The sequence below is a fragment of the Peromyscus californicus genome, unplaced genomic scaffold (assembly GCF_007827085.1).
Source record: "Peromyscus californicus insignis strain IS unplaced genomic scaffold, ASM782708v3 Scaffold_11__1_contigs__length_118956290, whole genome shotgun sequence".
Classification (NCBI taxonomy): domain Eukaryota; kingdom Metazoa; phylum Chordata; class Mammalia; order Rodentia; family Cricetidae; genus Peromyscus; species Peromyscus californicus.
This window is the reverse complement of record NW_026294402.1, coordinates 48,732,425-48,747,291: the sequence shown is the minus strand read 5'-3', so window position 1 is coordinate 48,747,291 and position 14,867 is coordinate 48,732,425. Positions and strand designations below refer to the sequence as shown.

General features: G+C 47.2%; 1 protein-coding gene across 1 annotated transcript in view; it reads right to left on the bottom strand.

The window, feature by feature from the left end:
- Gldn (gliomedin) overlaps nt 1-13,739 on the bottom strand; it is a 46,385-nt gene extending 32,646 nt beyond the window's left edge. The window contains exon 1 of the mRNA XM_052760555.1: nt 12,604-13,739. Coding sequence (XP_052616515.1) covers nt 12,604-12,969 — 366 coding nt within the window. The 5' untranslated portion in view covers nt 12,970-13,739. The remainder of the gene's footprint in view (nt 1-12,603) is intronic.
- Nucleotides 13,740-14,867: the final 1,128 nt, after the last annotated feature.

Genomic DNA, 14,867 nt, shown 5'->3' with positions numbered 1-14,867 from the left:
TTAGATATTTTAGAGGCTGAACGACCTCCTGAAGGTCACTCATTGAACCAGGTAGTGAGGGCTAACAAATCCCAGAGCTTGTATTCTTAGTGGAGACGAGGGTTTGGGTCACATGGAAGTCTGTTTTTTAATGTTTAGACTTTTGTGTGGTGTGTGCTGGGGATTGAACCTGGGGCATATGCATGCCAATCAAGTCCACTTCCGCTGAGATAATTTTTGGATTTGTAAAGATCTTTCCTGTGGAAAGGACAGAGTTCACCTTTCCCTGAATATTTTCTTGTGAACCTTTCCCTCTCTGTCAGATCACATTCAGTCTGCAAGCATAGCCAGTATTCTCCCACTTCCAAGCTAGGCACGCCTCTGCACATCTTCATTTGTCTTTGACGCCTGCCGACCTGGAGGCGTCAAAGATCTGGAGCAGTGACTCCTTTTCCTTCTGTGTAATTAGTCACAAAGTTCAGCACACTCTTTTCTCTTAATATTTCTAGAACGCCGCAGATTTTCCTCTCCACTCTCATGCCACCATCCTGACCACACGTGAGTCTTTTCTTGCCTAAATCAATGCAATAACTCACTAGCCTTCTTCTTGGTTTGCGCTCATTTCCACATCTCATGCCAGAGCATCTCTCTTCCTGGGAAGCCATCTTCCTTTATGGCTTCCTTCCATAAAGGGGCTACAGTGGCTCCCAATTGCTCACCGGCTCCATTCTCGATTTCTTAAAGTGGAAATTCCAAGTTTCCTCTTGCCTAGGGGGCTGACCTTGATTCCCTTTCTCCAGCTGAGGGTCTTCAATTTAGGGAGGTCCGGTTGGTCTCCTTGTCTCTCGCACAATTGCCGTTCCAGCCAGACACTCGAGTCACTATTTGCACTTGGAACACTTTGCCCTCTGGCTTGCCCTGGTGATTTCTTTCAGTATTAGGGAATAAACTCAGGGCTCTGTACACACTAATGATTATTCTGTTCCTAGCTACATGCCCGACCTCTGAGCCCCTCTCTTCCTTGTGGTCCCCATTCTCATCACATGACTATAAAAGATTTCCTTTCCAACGTCTCAATGTCCTCAAAAGGGAGAGGGTATTTTTTTTTTCCTTCTAATGAGTGAGATTCTAGATGGCACCCATCACCTGCCGAGTTACTGAAAACCAACCAACCAACCAACAAACCGTACGAGTGTTGAGTGTTTTGCAGCCCCTGCTCAGCATGGTACCTTGGGCACAGTCACCCACAACTGACTCCTAGTCCCCTACAGTTCTTAGCTCGAGTCGAGGAAGAGCTAGCTCCCAAAGTTCTCAGAAGTTCTGCAAACACACGGAACTTTCTGAGTGGCAAATGAAGAGATTACTGTATTGCATTCGGAACAAACTTCACAAATTGCATTTTGAATGTTCTTCAGCTGGTCTTTTTGTTTTAACTCTACCTTTCAGTAAAGGAAATTGTGTCCTGAACTTTAGTTAAACTAGAAGCAAATTATATCTATTTAAGACAGAGAGCTGTTAAAACTCAGAGATCTACATAAAAGCAACTAATGAGCTTGAAAAAAAATGCTCTTTTTGTGGAAGAATCGCAACCTAAAAGCTTCAGATTGTGTCACACAAGTGACCTTTAGTCTGCCGATAAAATGCATGTAAATTAAGCTTGAATGTCAACTAGATTTAGCCAGCGATTCTTTTTTGATAGTGGTGGGGGTGGGGTGAGGCGTGAGGAATGCAGAAGGAAAATATGTCTTAGACTTCAAAAAAAAATTTTTAACCCCATAAGTGTGTTATTTCAATGACTTGTTCTGGCGACTCCCACCTTGGTAACCAATCATATCCTGAGGTACACAAGACCCTCAAGAAAGTTGTTCTCTTTTTTCAGAAGTGCTTTTCGCTCTGTCTTCTCTTCAGGAAAGCATGACATTTTGTTTGTTTGTTTTGTTTTTGTTTTTTTGAACGCCATTAACGGGAATCAGCAGAAGTTAACAGGGCTTTCAGAGGCGTCCCACCTGTCACTGTGGCATATAGAAGGGTAGGGAACCAGGAAGTCCTGCACCTTGATGAAGTCTAGTTAATTATGATTTGCTATTGGTTTACTTGCTTATTTTTGTGGTGCTGAGTATGGACCCCGGGCCTTGTGCCTGCTAGGCCAACACTCTTACCGTTTAGTTATATCCCTGGCCCTGTGATGTTTCACTGACATGAAGAGTTAGGTCATTTTGATGGCAATCTAAGCTTCTAGAGGTCACACAGTTTCCCCAAGTAGCAGCTGATAAAAATACTGCAGAGTACAGATATCTGGAATGCTGAAGGAATTTGGGAGCAAACAATAAACCCAGAGCTTGGGGCAAGAGGGCTCACAATTACACAACACTATGGCTAATTTTCAGTCTCCTGCCACCCAGTTATTATGTTGAAGCAACGTGGTAGCATTGGGAGGTGATAGGAGCGGTGCAGTGGACATGCTGGACAGGAAGAAATGCAATGAGAATACAAAAGCAAAGTCTTCAAGAGTGAGCTTGACGTCTTCTGAAAATAAAACAGTGTTTTGTTTTGTTTCAGAAAGAATCTCACTATGTAGCCCTGGCTGTCTTGGAGTTCTCTGTGTAGACCAGACAGATCTCGAACTCACAGAGTTCTGCCTCCTGAGTGATGGGATTAAAGGTGTGCATCACCACATCCAATGGGGATAGAAAATGAGGCCTCAGAACGCTTGCTTCCTTCTACCGTCTGTAGAGGGTGTCAGCCATGAACTGGAAAATGGTCTTCCAGACACTGAGTATGCTTTCACCTATAACCTAGACTTCCCCACTACTTGGGGCTATGAGAAGTCAATTTCTGTCGCTTAAAGGTGACTAGTCTCTGGTATTTTGTTACTGGAGCCTCAACAGACTGAGACAGTGCCTTGTTTTTGCTTGTTTGTGGTCCTGGGAATTGAATTGAACATAGGGCTTTTCATATGCTTAGCATGAGCTCTAACACTGGATTTCATTCCCTGCCCAGGATTTTAAAATAGCAACAATGACTACTTACTGAAGGCCTGACTATGATAGCGGGCACTATTCTTATATTGTCTTCAAAATCCCTAGAAACCCCATGAGACAGGCATTACAGAGGAGGAAACTGGGTCTCAGAGAAGTCAAAGATGCCCAAGGTCACCCAGCCAAGAGTCCATTTGACTTCCATGGCCACTGTGTTCACTCTTATATACTTCAGGGACCATTCAGGCATATAGTTTAGATGGGGACCTGATAGTGTAAGAAGGATGCTGTACTGCTTAAATTAAGGACAGGTCCATGGGGGCTGAAGTCATAGCAGGGAGCCTAAGCCCATCACAGAGAGATCCTGGGACAAAGTCACTGGGAGGATCTGTGGGCTGAGAACCCACCCAGAAAGAGTCCTTCCTCAAGCACCCTCAGCCTGTGACCTAGCACATTGTGTGGTTCCAGGTGGGCTGATCTGTGTGCATTTTGGGGGGTTTATGTGACTTTGAGTTCCAAGACAAAAATCCATGCATTCTCAGCATGATCACAGAGATGGTTAAGGGACAGCAGGGAAATGGTGGGGTAAAGCCGGGAGAGGATAATCCGGAAGGCACCATCCTGCTCCTCTTGTAGGGCTCAACAGGCTTATTCCTCCTGTCTCTGCCGCTTTGGCTGGGAAGAGATTAGGCCAACCCTGAGGTAGGCTTTATTAACTTCATTTTAATAGCTCTGTGGGAACAGATCCATGTAGCTTCCCGCTGTTCATCTGGTCAACACTATTTTCCTATTCTCATGGCTCCAGATGCCCAGTCCTGACCCACTGTTTCTTCCATGTGTCCTCAGAGGATCAAGACAATTTCATACAGCTGTCCCACAGATGCTGACAGAAGACCTCCTGCCACCAAATCCACAGATGCCCAAGTTTCTTGTGGCACAGCATTTGCATCTAAGATGTGCATAACCTTCTATACACTTGAAACCGCGTCTAGGTGACTGGTGACAAGGAAAAACTCTACACACATTTAATACAAAGACAATTATTTTCAGCCAGGTATGGTGACACATGCCAGTGACAAGAGCCCTTCAGAGGCAGAAGCAGGTGGATCACGAAGCTCAAGGTTGGGTTGGAAACCCGCGTTGTTACAGGAGACCTGTCTCCAGAAAGAAATGATCAAGGCCAGGAAGACGGCTCAGTGGGTGAGTGATGGCTGAGCAAAGGTGAGACCCTTGGTTTTGGATCCTCCGCACCTATAAAAAGCTGGACATAGGGACATGTCTGTAATCCCAGCATAGTGTGGGGCAGGGCCAGTGTTGGCGAGAGGATGCCTGAGGCTTGCTGGCCAGTCAGTTTAGTCAAAACGTCTAGTTTCTGGCTCAGGGAGAGACCTGTCTTCAAAGGAACAGGGGGTGGTGAGTGACAGAGAAACATGCTTGACAGCCTCCTCTGGCTTCCACATATGTGCATATGCATTTGCACACGCATGTGCGTGCAATATGTGCTCGCACACACACAGACACACAGTAAGTTGGACAGCAACTGAGGCGGAGAAAAAGAAAGAGAGAGAGAGAGAGAGAGAGAGAGAGAGAGAGAACCCTCTTTGATTATTTTTAATGGGTGCTGGATTGAATCTGTAGCTGTGGAGTTAATGGATATAGAAGAATCAAGTGTACCAATCTGAAGTGTTTCCTTAGTGTGTATGCAAAGTTAGGTGTTTGAGAAGGAAGGGTCTAAACTGGAGTGAAGGGGTCAGCTCCCTCCTCTCTTCCTCAACAAACCAGCATTGTCCGAGACACAACCACATTTCTGAGGGTGTTCAAAGTACCAAGACCACCAGACAAGATCCTAGCAGAGACATCATTTCAAGTCCTCACTCCACCGTTAACACCGAGGATGGCTGCTGACATCCACACTACCACATAGTGCCAGGTGTGCGCTGAGAACACTGCCCTGGATCCCAAGCAGAAATGAGCTCCTGAGGCCACAGGGAAGGATACAGAAATCTGCCTCCCAGGTCTGCATGTGGCTTTCTCTTTTGGCTACTCTCTTTTTGTGCTCTTCTGTAACAGGCTGATCTCCTATAGGGTCTATTCCACATGACAGGAGCTCCTGAGGTATCTACTATCCCCTCCAACTGAACAGAGCAGAATTTGAAGTGGGCTTTTGGTGGGGGTTTAGGCTCTGTCTCAATCTTTACCGATTTTGACTTGGGAATTGGGTAGTTTGGCTCAGCCTACAGGCTCCCGCTCCAGAGAATAGCCACACCCTCACAGCCGTTCTGTCTTGCATTCAGGGAACAATGCTGATTTAGCAGCTTGGGCTCACCAACCCCAGCACTTCTCCAGGGAGGACAGTATGCATGGGGTCAGCAAACTTCAGTAAAGCTACACTGGGGAAATATTAGGTTCCAGGGGGTCTGACGCCTTCTGATGACCTCTGTGGGAACCTGTACTCATGTGCACATAAAACCTACACAAACACACGCGCGCGCGCATGCGCGCGCACACACACATACACACACACACACACACACACACACACACACACACACACACACACACACACTCCAATACATAAGTAAATAAATACAAATAGATCAAGTAGAAATACAACTCAAACCAAAGAAAATGCCAAAAATCACTTCTACCTCAACCATAACAACAACATATTAGTGGTTACTCCCAAGTGTTCAGAATCAGGCTTGCAAAATACAAGGTTGTGACCTAGCTAAATAAAACAAGTTTGTTCAAAACCACCCAAGACACAACTGTTCCGTACTCCTTGTCTGGATGTCCTAACATGGCCTCAGGCAATGTGAATGCTGTTTAATTGTGCCAACCAACTATTTTTTCTTTCTTCTTTTCTTCTTTTCTTTTCTCTCTGCTGTCAATATTTAAAAGATATTTCATAAGAAAAGTCAGGTGTTTTTACTTCTTCAAAAAAAAAATTAAGAGTAGGCTCTGGTTCTTGTGCAGACATCATCAATGAGAACATACACAGTATGCTTCATTCAGGGCGTATGCTGTAGTGTGAATGAGTTCCCCAAAGTCATGTATTGGAAACTTGACCTTCAAATTCATATGTTACTAGTATTTCGGCGTGGGGACTTAGGGAGGTGATTGGGATTAAATGAAGTCATGAGGGGAGGTCTCCCGTGACTGCATTAGCATCATTATAATAGAGAGACCTGAGCTAACAAACCTGTGTCTGCCTTGTGGTACGCATCAGGAGAGTCCTCTGGATCCAGTACCATGTTCTTAGACTGCTCAGCTTTCAGAACTATGAGTCAAATAAAACCTTCATATTTACAAACTACCTGATACTCGGTTTTTTGTTATAGTAGCAGACACTGAACTAAGAGAACCCTGGTTGTCACAGCTGCTGATACGCTCAAATTCAGCAGCCACGTCACCTGTGGTAGGCGGGCTTTTTTACTCACAGTAAGAAGAGAGTAATTTTGCCAGGTGGTGGTGGCCCACGCCTTTAGTCCCAGCATTCGGGAGGCAGAGACAGCGGATATCTGTGAGTCTGAGGCCAGCCTGGTTTATAATGAAAGTTCCAAACCAGCCATGGCTACATAAAGAAACCCTGTCTCAAAAACAAAAAAATAAACAACAACGAAAAACCCCATCCCCAAACCAGGGTAATTCAGTAAAAAACTCAAAAGAAGAAGCTAAGTAACAGTGAAAAGATTCTGCTTACCCTCCATAAGCTGTTTTTTGTTTGTTTTTTACTTATTTTACTTTCTTAGGTACAGGCTACTACAATACATACTTTCCTCCACCTTGTTTCCTTCACTCCGAATGTATCCTGGGGACTATTAGTTCAAGCACACAGAGAATTTCCTCCTTCTTCCCAGTGGTGTAGGGTCAGTGACTAGACTTGCATAAGTCGGGCTGATTGATGAGCATGGCCGTCACAGCCTTCTGTTTTCACAGGCTCTGCAGTGAGTGACTGAGAACACATCAGTCATGGCCGTGATAGTCTATTACACAAGACAAACCCCCAAGAATGTGACTGTAGGGTAAAGGGGGAAACGTAGTCTCAGGTTTTCTAGATTTGCCAAACTGATTTCCACATGCTGCACCATTTTTTTGCACGCTAACAGCGGAGCAAGAGCCTGGCCAGTTCCCGCCAGCTTCCCCGGCTCAGCATAGCGTCAAACTTTTATCTTCTAGTCATGGCAAAAGACGAAACTTATATTTTAGGGTAGTCGCAATTTGCATTTTAAAATGAAAATATCTGGGGTTGGAGAGATGTCTCAGTGGTGAAGAGTACCTGTTGTTCTTGCAGAGAACCCAGGTTTGAGTCCCAGCACTTGCCTGGCAACATACAGCCATCCATAACTCCAGCTCTAGGGGAGCCAATGCCCTCTTCTGACCTCCTGGGTACCAGGCATGCGCATGGTGCATAGACATCCATGTGAGCAAAGTACTCATACACATTACACAAAACAAATCAATCTTTTATAAAAAATGAATGGTTTCTCCCCACATGTTGAAGAGACATTTGTGGGGGGGGGAAACGGGAGGTAAATGCTTTAAGCAGAGATAGGAGAAAAAGGGAAAGAGGAGATAATGGCTGAGGCGGGTGGGTTACCAAATTTAAGGATGTATGCAAAAGCCTTATGCAAACAGTACTTCATATGCTAATCAAAATATAATGGAAAAAAATTTTAAATAGGAGTATCATGCATGGGCAGACAATGCCTTCCCCAAGACACGCGTTATTAAATGAACATCTCAGTGCTGGTTATGGGATACTTCTATTGATTAGTCAAGGAGGCCCCAGAGGCACCCAACACAACACAGACTACGGCTATTATTTTTAGTTTCCCACCATAACTAGATGACAAGACCCTGTTGCTGAAGATGTCAAATGCTTTGGTTTGGGGACACAGAGAAATCAATTTCGAACTAATCTGGCAACATCCTACCTGCTGGCCAGCCTTCATAGCGCTGGCGACACTGGAGGGAAAAAAGTCATCTATTCGCTGTCTTACCCAGCATTAGACCCTGCACACTACAATATCAACCTGCCGGGCAGGCTGTGGCCACTGCTACAACAGTGGTGTGGACGTCGTGGGGACAACCAGCTGCTTTCTGACTGAACTTAAAACGTGCTCAAAAAAAGGGACCCATGCCTAATACTGTAAACTTGGCCAAAGGCCCCTGACTAGGGAGGTCGTGAACCTACTATTGTTGTTTTGCTAAGCAGACACGTTGTCAAGTGGCCCTCTAAATACGTAGGTTTATATCCATAGTTTAGCGTTGCTTTCAATCCTGGTCAGATAAGTTTCTTTAAAATAAAAAAAAAAATACCTTGATATGTACAGGCATTTTTTTCTGTGTATATGTCTGTGTACCATGTATATGCAGTGCCCATAGAGTCCAGAAAAGGTCACTAGATCCCCTGGAACTGGAGTTCAGGGCTAACCTATATCATGGTAAAACCCTGTCTAAAGCAACAGCCTGGCACAGGCCTTACATTCTATCACACGCCCCTCATAGTATCTGGAAGGTGTTTAATCATATTTGTCTTCCTTGAAAACCCATTTGGATTTACTTAAAAATAGAAAAAGGTGACTTTCTTGCTAGAGAGGTGCCCAGACTCTCAAATGATATCTTAGGTGTGGGAGTGTGCTTGGTACCCGGGGCTAACAATTGCTGTGGAGATATATTCACTCTCAAATGATATCTTAGGTGTGGGAGTGTGCTTGGTACCCGGGGCTAACGATTGCTGTGGAGATATGTCCGCTCTCAAATGATATCTTAGATGTGGGAGTGTGCTTGGTACCCGGGGCTAACGATTGCTGTGGAGATATGTCCGCTCTCAAATGATATCTTAGATGTGGGAGTGTGCTTGGTACCCAGGGCTAACGATTGCTGTGGAGATATATTCGCCAGCCTTAGTGCATTGCAGGGTTTCTACCCAACTTTGATTTTGTTATTAAAGTTCCTCTGGATGCTGTAGATTCGTGGTCAGAAAAGACAGCAGAGCAGAGCTGCCAGAGTGTCAGTCAGGGTAATACATGAAAAGAGAGGAGGGAGGGCAGGAGAGTGGTGTGGGGAGACAGGGGGAGGGGTGTGCAGAGAGAGGGGAGGGGAGGGGTTGGATCAATTCTGCTGGGAAAGAAGAGGATTACAGGTTGTGGGGAAGGAAGCAACTGAGGCAGTGTGCCCTACAGGAAGGGAGGGGGTAGGTCCAAAGCTGCCCTCCTTCCCATGGCTTCCAGATCCCTAGTCCCCTTTCCGGTCAGGTTCAGTGCTCCCTGGCCATGTTTGGTGCTCCCAGACTTTGCCCACTGTCCTACTCAACAGTTTTCCAACAAAACGTTCACTTGCTTTTAATTTTTTTTAATATGCTTGTCTGCACCAAATTAACTGTACTTCAGTAATAATTGCTCATTTTTTTCCCCAACAAAGTCATTTAGAACGACCAACCAGAATGTGCTGGTTAGAACTCCCCTAGTAAGGGATGTACTTTTTGTTTTAGCCAAAAGCGCAGAAACAAACCACAAGGAAGCTCATCTTGGATAAAGAGAGCACTCTGGAAGGTTGTTTGAAATGCTGACATTAATCTGGTAGAGCTTGATTCTTTGGTCTTAGATCTCCCATAGAGAGTCGCAGAGTGAGGCTCTGGGGTGGCCCATGGATCTGACACTCATTCAAGATCTATGCTATAGCAAAAGGCCAGGGGTGGGTGGGTGGGTAGATGTGTCTACCTCCACGATTTATTCTAGATCCTTCTTTGAATGTTTCTGCTTGAGGTGCCCAGTGATGGCTTTTTTAAAAAATAAGTTGCTTTCTTGTGTGGTTAATTTTCTGTTCTAAGAAAAGCAAAGAGTAAAGAAAAAAATTTGTGAGGATGAGAAGTGTATTGTTATAATAAAGAGGGAAAAAAGGCATTTAGCAGTGAAATTGGTTCCTTTGTGTAAAGCAGTGCCTGATGGGACCATCCTTAGGAGCTGACCATCCTTAGGAACTCATGTCAATCTCCTGTCTGTTAGTAAGTGAACTCCATCCCAGGCCACACCTCAGACTGGTCCACTTGGAATAACATCTAGGGTGGACTCTGGTATCACTGTTTTCAGGTTTATCCAAAGACTCTGGTGTTCTAGGACTGCCTTCCTCAAAATGTGGTCCTCAGACCTGCAGCACTGGCATTGATGGACACTTGCAGCCATGCAGAATCTCATACCTTAGAGCATCTGAATCAAAACCTGCACCGCACGACGTCCCCAAGACACTGTTGGGCACAGCAGAACCACAGTGTTCTTAGAGTACAGCACCTGGGTGCTTACATGCATGGTGACGGAGAAAGAGAAATAACAAGGGGAGACCATGACTGTCCCTAGGCATGATGGAGGAGAGGGAGGTTTATTGTAGATATGTGGGAGAGCATAGCCAGAGAGAGGCAGGGACATCAGGGAAGAGTCCAGAGTGACACGACCAGACTGAGCTGTGCAAAGTTAGGAGCTGGCCCACAGGAAGAGGGGAGAGGAGCCAGACACTGACCAAGAGGCGTGGCCTGTGCCAAGAGACTGACCAAGGTGAGTGAAGGGTAGACCAAAAGAGCCAGGCAACCAAAATGGCTGGATTATAGAGGGAAGGGAGAGCTGGGGGAGGGGCAGCCCAGCCCTGGGGCTGGAGAGTTCAGGGTAGGGGGTGGGGTATGCCAGCCAGGAGGACCCTGGAACAGGTAAGGAGGGAAGGATACAGGGGGAACCTGGCAGCCAGGCCGGCATCGGCTTTGAGACGTTAGTGTGCACCTCAGTCAGCCATTTGTTCTGGGTTTGAGACCTGACACACGATCGAGCTGCAGTGTTCTTAGGGGACACTGGCATGAGGGGATCACTCATCAGGGAGCTTGGTGCCTTCTGGTCTTGCTGCATCTCCTTCAGTGACTGGAAAGGGTCACAACATGTGCACTGTCGATGTGAGGCGGTGGGTGCTAATCTGTAAATGTCCTAGCTGTAGTTTCTGAGCCAATCTGTAAGATCAGCAGGTGGCTGCATGGCCAGGTACCCTGCACTGAACGCTGACATGAAAATGAGCTCATTCTCTCTCTCTCTCTCTCTTTTTTTTTTTTGTTTTTTTTTTTTTTCAAGCTCATTCTCATGTCAGTAACTGAATAGGCTGCAATTTGGATCCAAACCTTTTACCTTAAAAGCAGGATTAAAGATATAAAGTGTTGATGCTCAGATGGATTTCTCTTTGAAGGTTTTTTTTTTTAAACCTCTTAAAATGCAGAGTGGAGAGCCAAGAGAATGCTCTAGAATTCCCTAATGAGTCCTCTCCATCTTACAGAGGTTGTATTTTTTGAATTTTTTGCTTAGGCATAGATTTTTTGAATGTTTATGTGAGTAAAAAAGTGAAGCCAGAAATGGAGAGCTTGAACTTTCTCAAACTATGGATTTGAAGTGTGTGATATTTGTAGTTTTAAAAGCATTTAAGCTCACACACAGTATTTAAAAGCTTCTCTGAGAATAGCAAATGTTTTAAGTAGACATTTCTCGTCACATACGTTAAGATTCCTAGGTATGGACTTGGAGTGACAATTGAAAATTTTCTAATTATAAAGTGAAAGCAGCCCATAGCTGCTGCAGTGAATGAGAGGGGACCAGGAAGTGGAAAGGGGGGTGGGAATGCAATCTCAGTGCCCCTGCCGGAGAACCACTGGGTTCAAATCCATAAAAGCAGAACCCCTGGAAACTGGAATAAAGATGGTGTTGTTTTTTTTAACGGTCTTTCTTTTAGAGAGGTGTCTCCTAAATCTCAGGAAGCGAATACGCAGAGGATAGCTTAGAAAATGCAGAGGCTCAGGGGTGTTGCGGCCCATGCCTGCAATCCTGCACCTAAGTGTTTGGAAAATTGGAGTCCAAGGTCATCCTTGGCTACGCAGCCAGTTGAAGGCCATCCTGGGTTACATGAAACTGTTTTACGAAGGGAGACGGAAGGAGGGAGAGAGGGAGAAAGGTCAGGAGGGTGATTAAAAGAAAAAAGATTAATGCTGGAACCTTCCCTGGATGCACACGGTTGCCAGTAGTTCGGGCTTTCCACTCTTGTGAGCTTGTGTGGGAAGCAGCCCAGGCCCCACGTGAAGAACCTCAGCTTTGTCAGTGCGTAGTCACATGCTAATAAAAGTTACACTACATTAATTTCTCCCATTTGGAACAGCTTGAGAGCCAGGAATGATTTTCAGCATCTAGGTGGGCAGTTTGGTTGCCATCTCACGGGGATGAGTCCAGGCCAGATTAAAAAACCTAACCACTAGATTGTGCCAAGCCAAGGGATCCTTGTTGAAGAAAAAGTCACTTTGTTTTTGGAGACTGCCACAGGGAGCTGCGGCTGTGGGTCAGTTCACACCTAGAAAATTTCTGTCAAAAGTTGGGAAAGGCGTCCCACGCCCTTCATTTACCTGCAGACTCAAAAGATGTCAGAAGTGAAGACCTGCCCTGCCCGGTCCCAGAAGATGAAGAGATTGATCTCAAAAGAGTTAAGCAGCTTGCCAGGATGACCTCCCTAGCCACATCTATACCCGGGGTTCTCTCCAAGACCTTGTCCCTGGCCACGGGATCCTAGTTCCCATCACTTCCTGCTGCCCTGACCGACGGGGGCGCCACCGAGACGAGCCCCTGCCTACCGGCACCATGGAGTAGGTCATCATCATCATCATGTCCTGGCTCTCGGCGCGGAGGTGTGGCGCAGGCTCTCCGCTGTGGCTGCGCTTGTTGCGCGCTGCGCTCGCAGGGTCCTGGGGTGATTCGGGGACCCGACCCGGTGGTGCGCGACTCAATTCGGCCAGAAAGGCGCGTAGAGCGCTGTCTTCGCGCTGCTCCCGGCCGCGTTGCGCCTCCAGCGCCCGCAGCGCCTCGCTCAGCCCGCGCCACTGGCACAGCACGAACACGGTGCCCACGGCGTTCAGCGCCGACAGCAGCGCTACGGCCACCAGGGCGCCGCGCAGCCCCCAGCCCGCCGCCCCTTGGCCCCGCTCTACGGCCCGGGTCATGTCTGCGCGCTCGGGCTGTGCAATGCAGGGCGGCACCGGGCCTCCTCCCTCAGTGGCAGGTTTTATAGCCTCGCGCAAGCCGTGGGCTGTTGGCAGAGCAGTGAGTCAAGCTGCCTTTGGACCCGTCTGGCAAAGCGGGTTGTGGACAGTAGTAGTGGCGCCCCAGCAGCCCAGAGGGACAGGCGGGCAGCAAGGGGGTGAGCAGCCAGTGGAGACAAGTGCGGAGGAGGGGCGACCGAGCAAATGACAAACAGGCCTCCCCTCTTTTTCTTGATGTCCTGCCCGTGGGCATTGCCTGGACCCAGACAGGCATAGTCAGGGTCAGACTGAGGAGGAGGGCAGGAATTCTTAAAGCCTGAGAAGTTTCTAAATTCCACCCGCTTCTCTCTCCAGTCCTCTGGAGAAAACTATAAGCATGCCCAAACGCACGTGTCACTGTTCTTGGGAGGTCTGCTGCTTAGGCCCCGGCCCAGGCTGCCCATTGCCCATCCTCAAGGCCATCGTGTGGCCACGAAAGACCCTAAGAGATCTTTCCCAGAACAGGGACAGTGAGAGACAGGAAGATGGTTGGCCTTAGAAGGGTAAAAGGCCACCCATCAGAACCAGAAAAGCAGGGATCATACCAAAGATGGCTTGTAGGACTAAGCTAAGAACTTTCCCATGAGAGTCAAACCTGAGGGGCAGCAGAGTGCTGAGGAAAAAGATTTTGGAGACCTGGTTCTAAAGCCAGCAGCCAATGCCAGACATCTGGGAGTGATGTGATTTTCTCACCCTCCACCCCCTGCTCCCACCCCCCAGTGCTGGAGATCAAAACCAGGGTTTTGCAATCGCTACGCAAGAGCCCTACTTCTGAGCCACATTAGGATTTCACTACATCTACATCGGTCAGGCTGGTTTTGAACTCCTGGGGGGAAGAGCAGTAGGACAGTAAGACATGGGAGGTGGGGCAGGAAGGGAACATCGGAGCTTTGTAACTGCCCCTGAAGCCACTGCAATCCACTATTTGCTGTTAGCCTCCCTGAAACAGGGGAGAATATGGAGATGAGACCACACTTATTTTCAGGGAGAGCTATGGCAAAGCCTCTGGGAAAACACAGGACAACTGAAGCTCCGTCTTCACCCCAGCCCTGAGTCCAGCTTTAGATGCCTCGGCTTCAATAGGAACTCTGACGGAATTGAGCGCTCTTAGAAGAGTGGCCACACAAGATGGCGATGGGAAAGCAGGAAGGGCCTGGACGTGATACCCGGGAGGGAAAGACAACGATATCCATGACTTTGTCCAGTCCCCCCAACTCGAACAGACTATCTACCTGTCGGAAGAACTGTGGTGTATCCCTTCTTTTCTAACCCATGCTGGGATTGGGCTACAGAGAAAGTGCTGAGAGATGACTCAGGGCTCAGCACTCTCAGGCTCTCTGCTTAATTCAGTAAGCATTTACTGAGCCCTTTCTGTGTGCCAGTCTCTGGGACGGACTTTGAAGATACAGGAAGTGAGCAAGGCAAGCCGTGCGAGCAGTGGGGACACCATGGTGACTTCTGAGCATTTCTTTAACCTAACGTTCATTACAGCTATTGTAGACCACCTGTCACCAATACCACCAGCAACACACCCCGGGTCAGGTGACATATTTGTTGGACCTTGTCCTTCCCATCAGGTAAGATGGTCAGAATGGGTATTTGATAACTATCTGTGTGATGAGCGACTGAATGAACGAGTGAGAGAAAGGTTTGTGAATGACCTTTCTAAGGAGAACAGGCATCTGTGCTGCCAGCGACACTTCACAGCTGTCCCTCTGCCATGGAGCTGGCCCCTCACTTTCCTCGCAAGGCTGGTTTCCAATGTCTGGAAGTGTGGTGGTAGCTTGAAATGTATTTTTTTCTTTTAAGTCAGAACTACA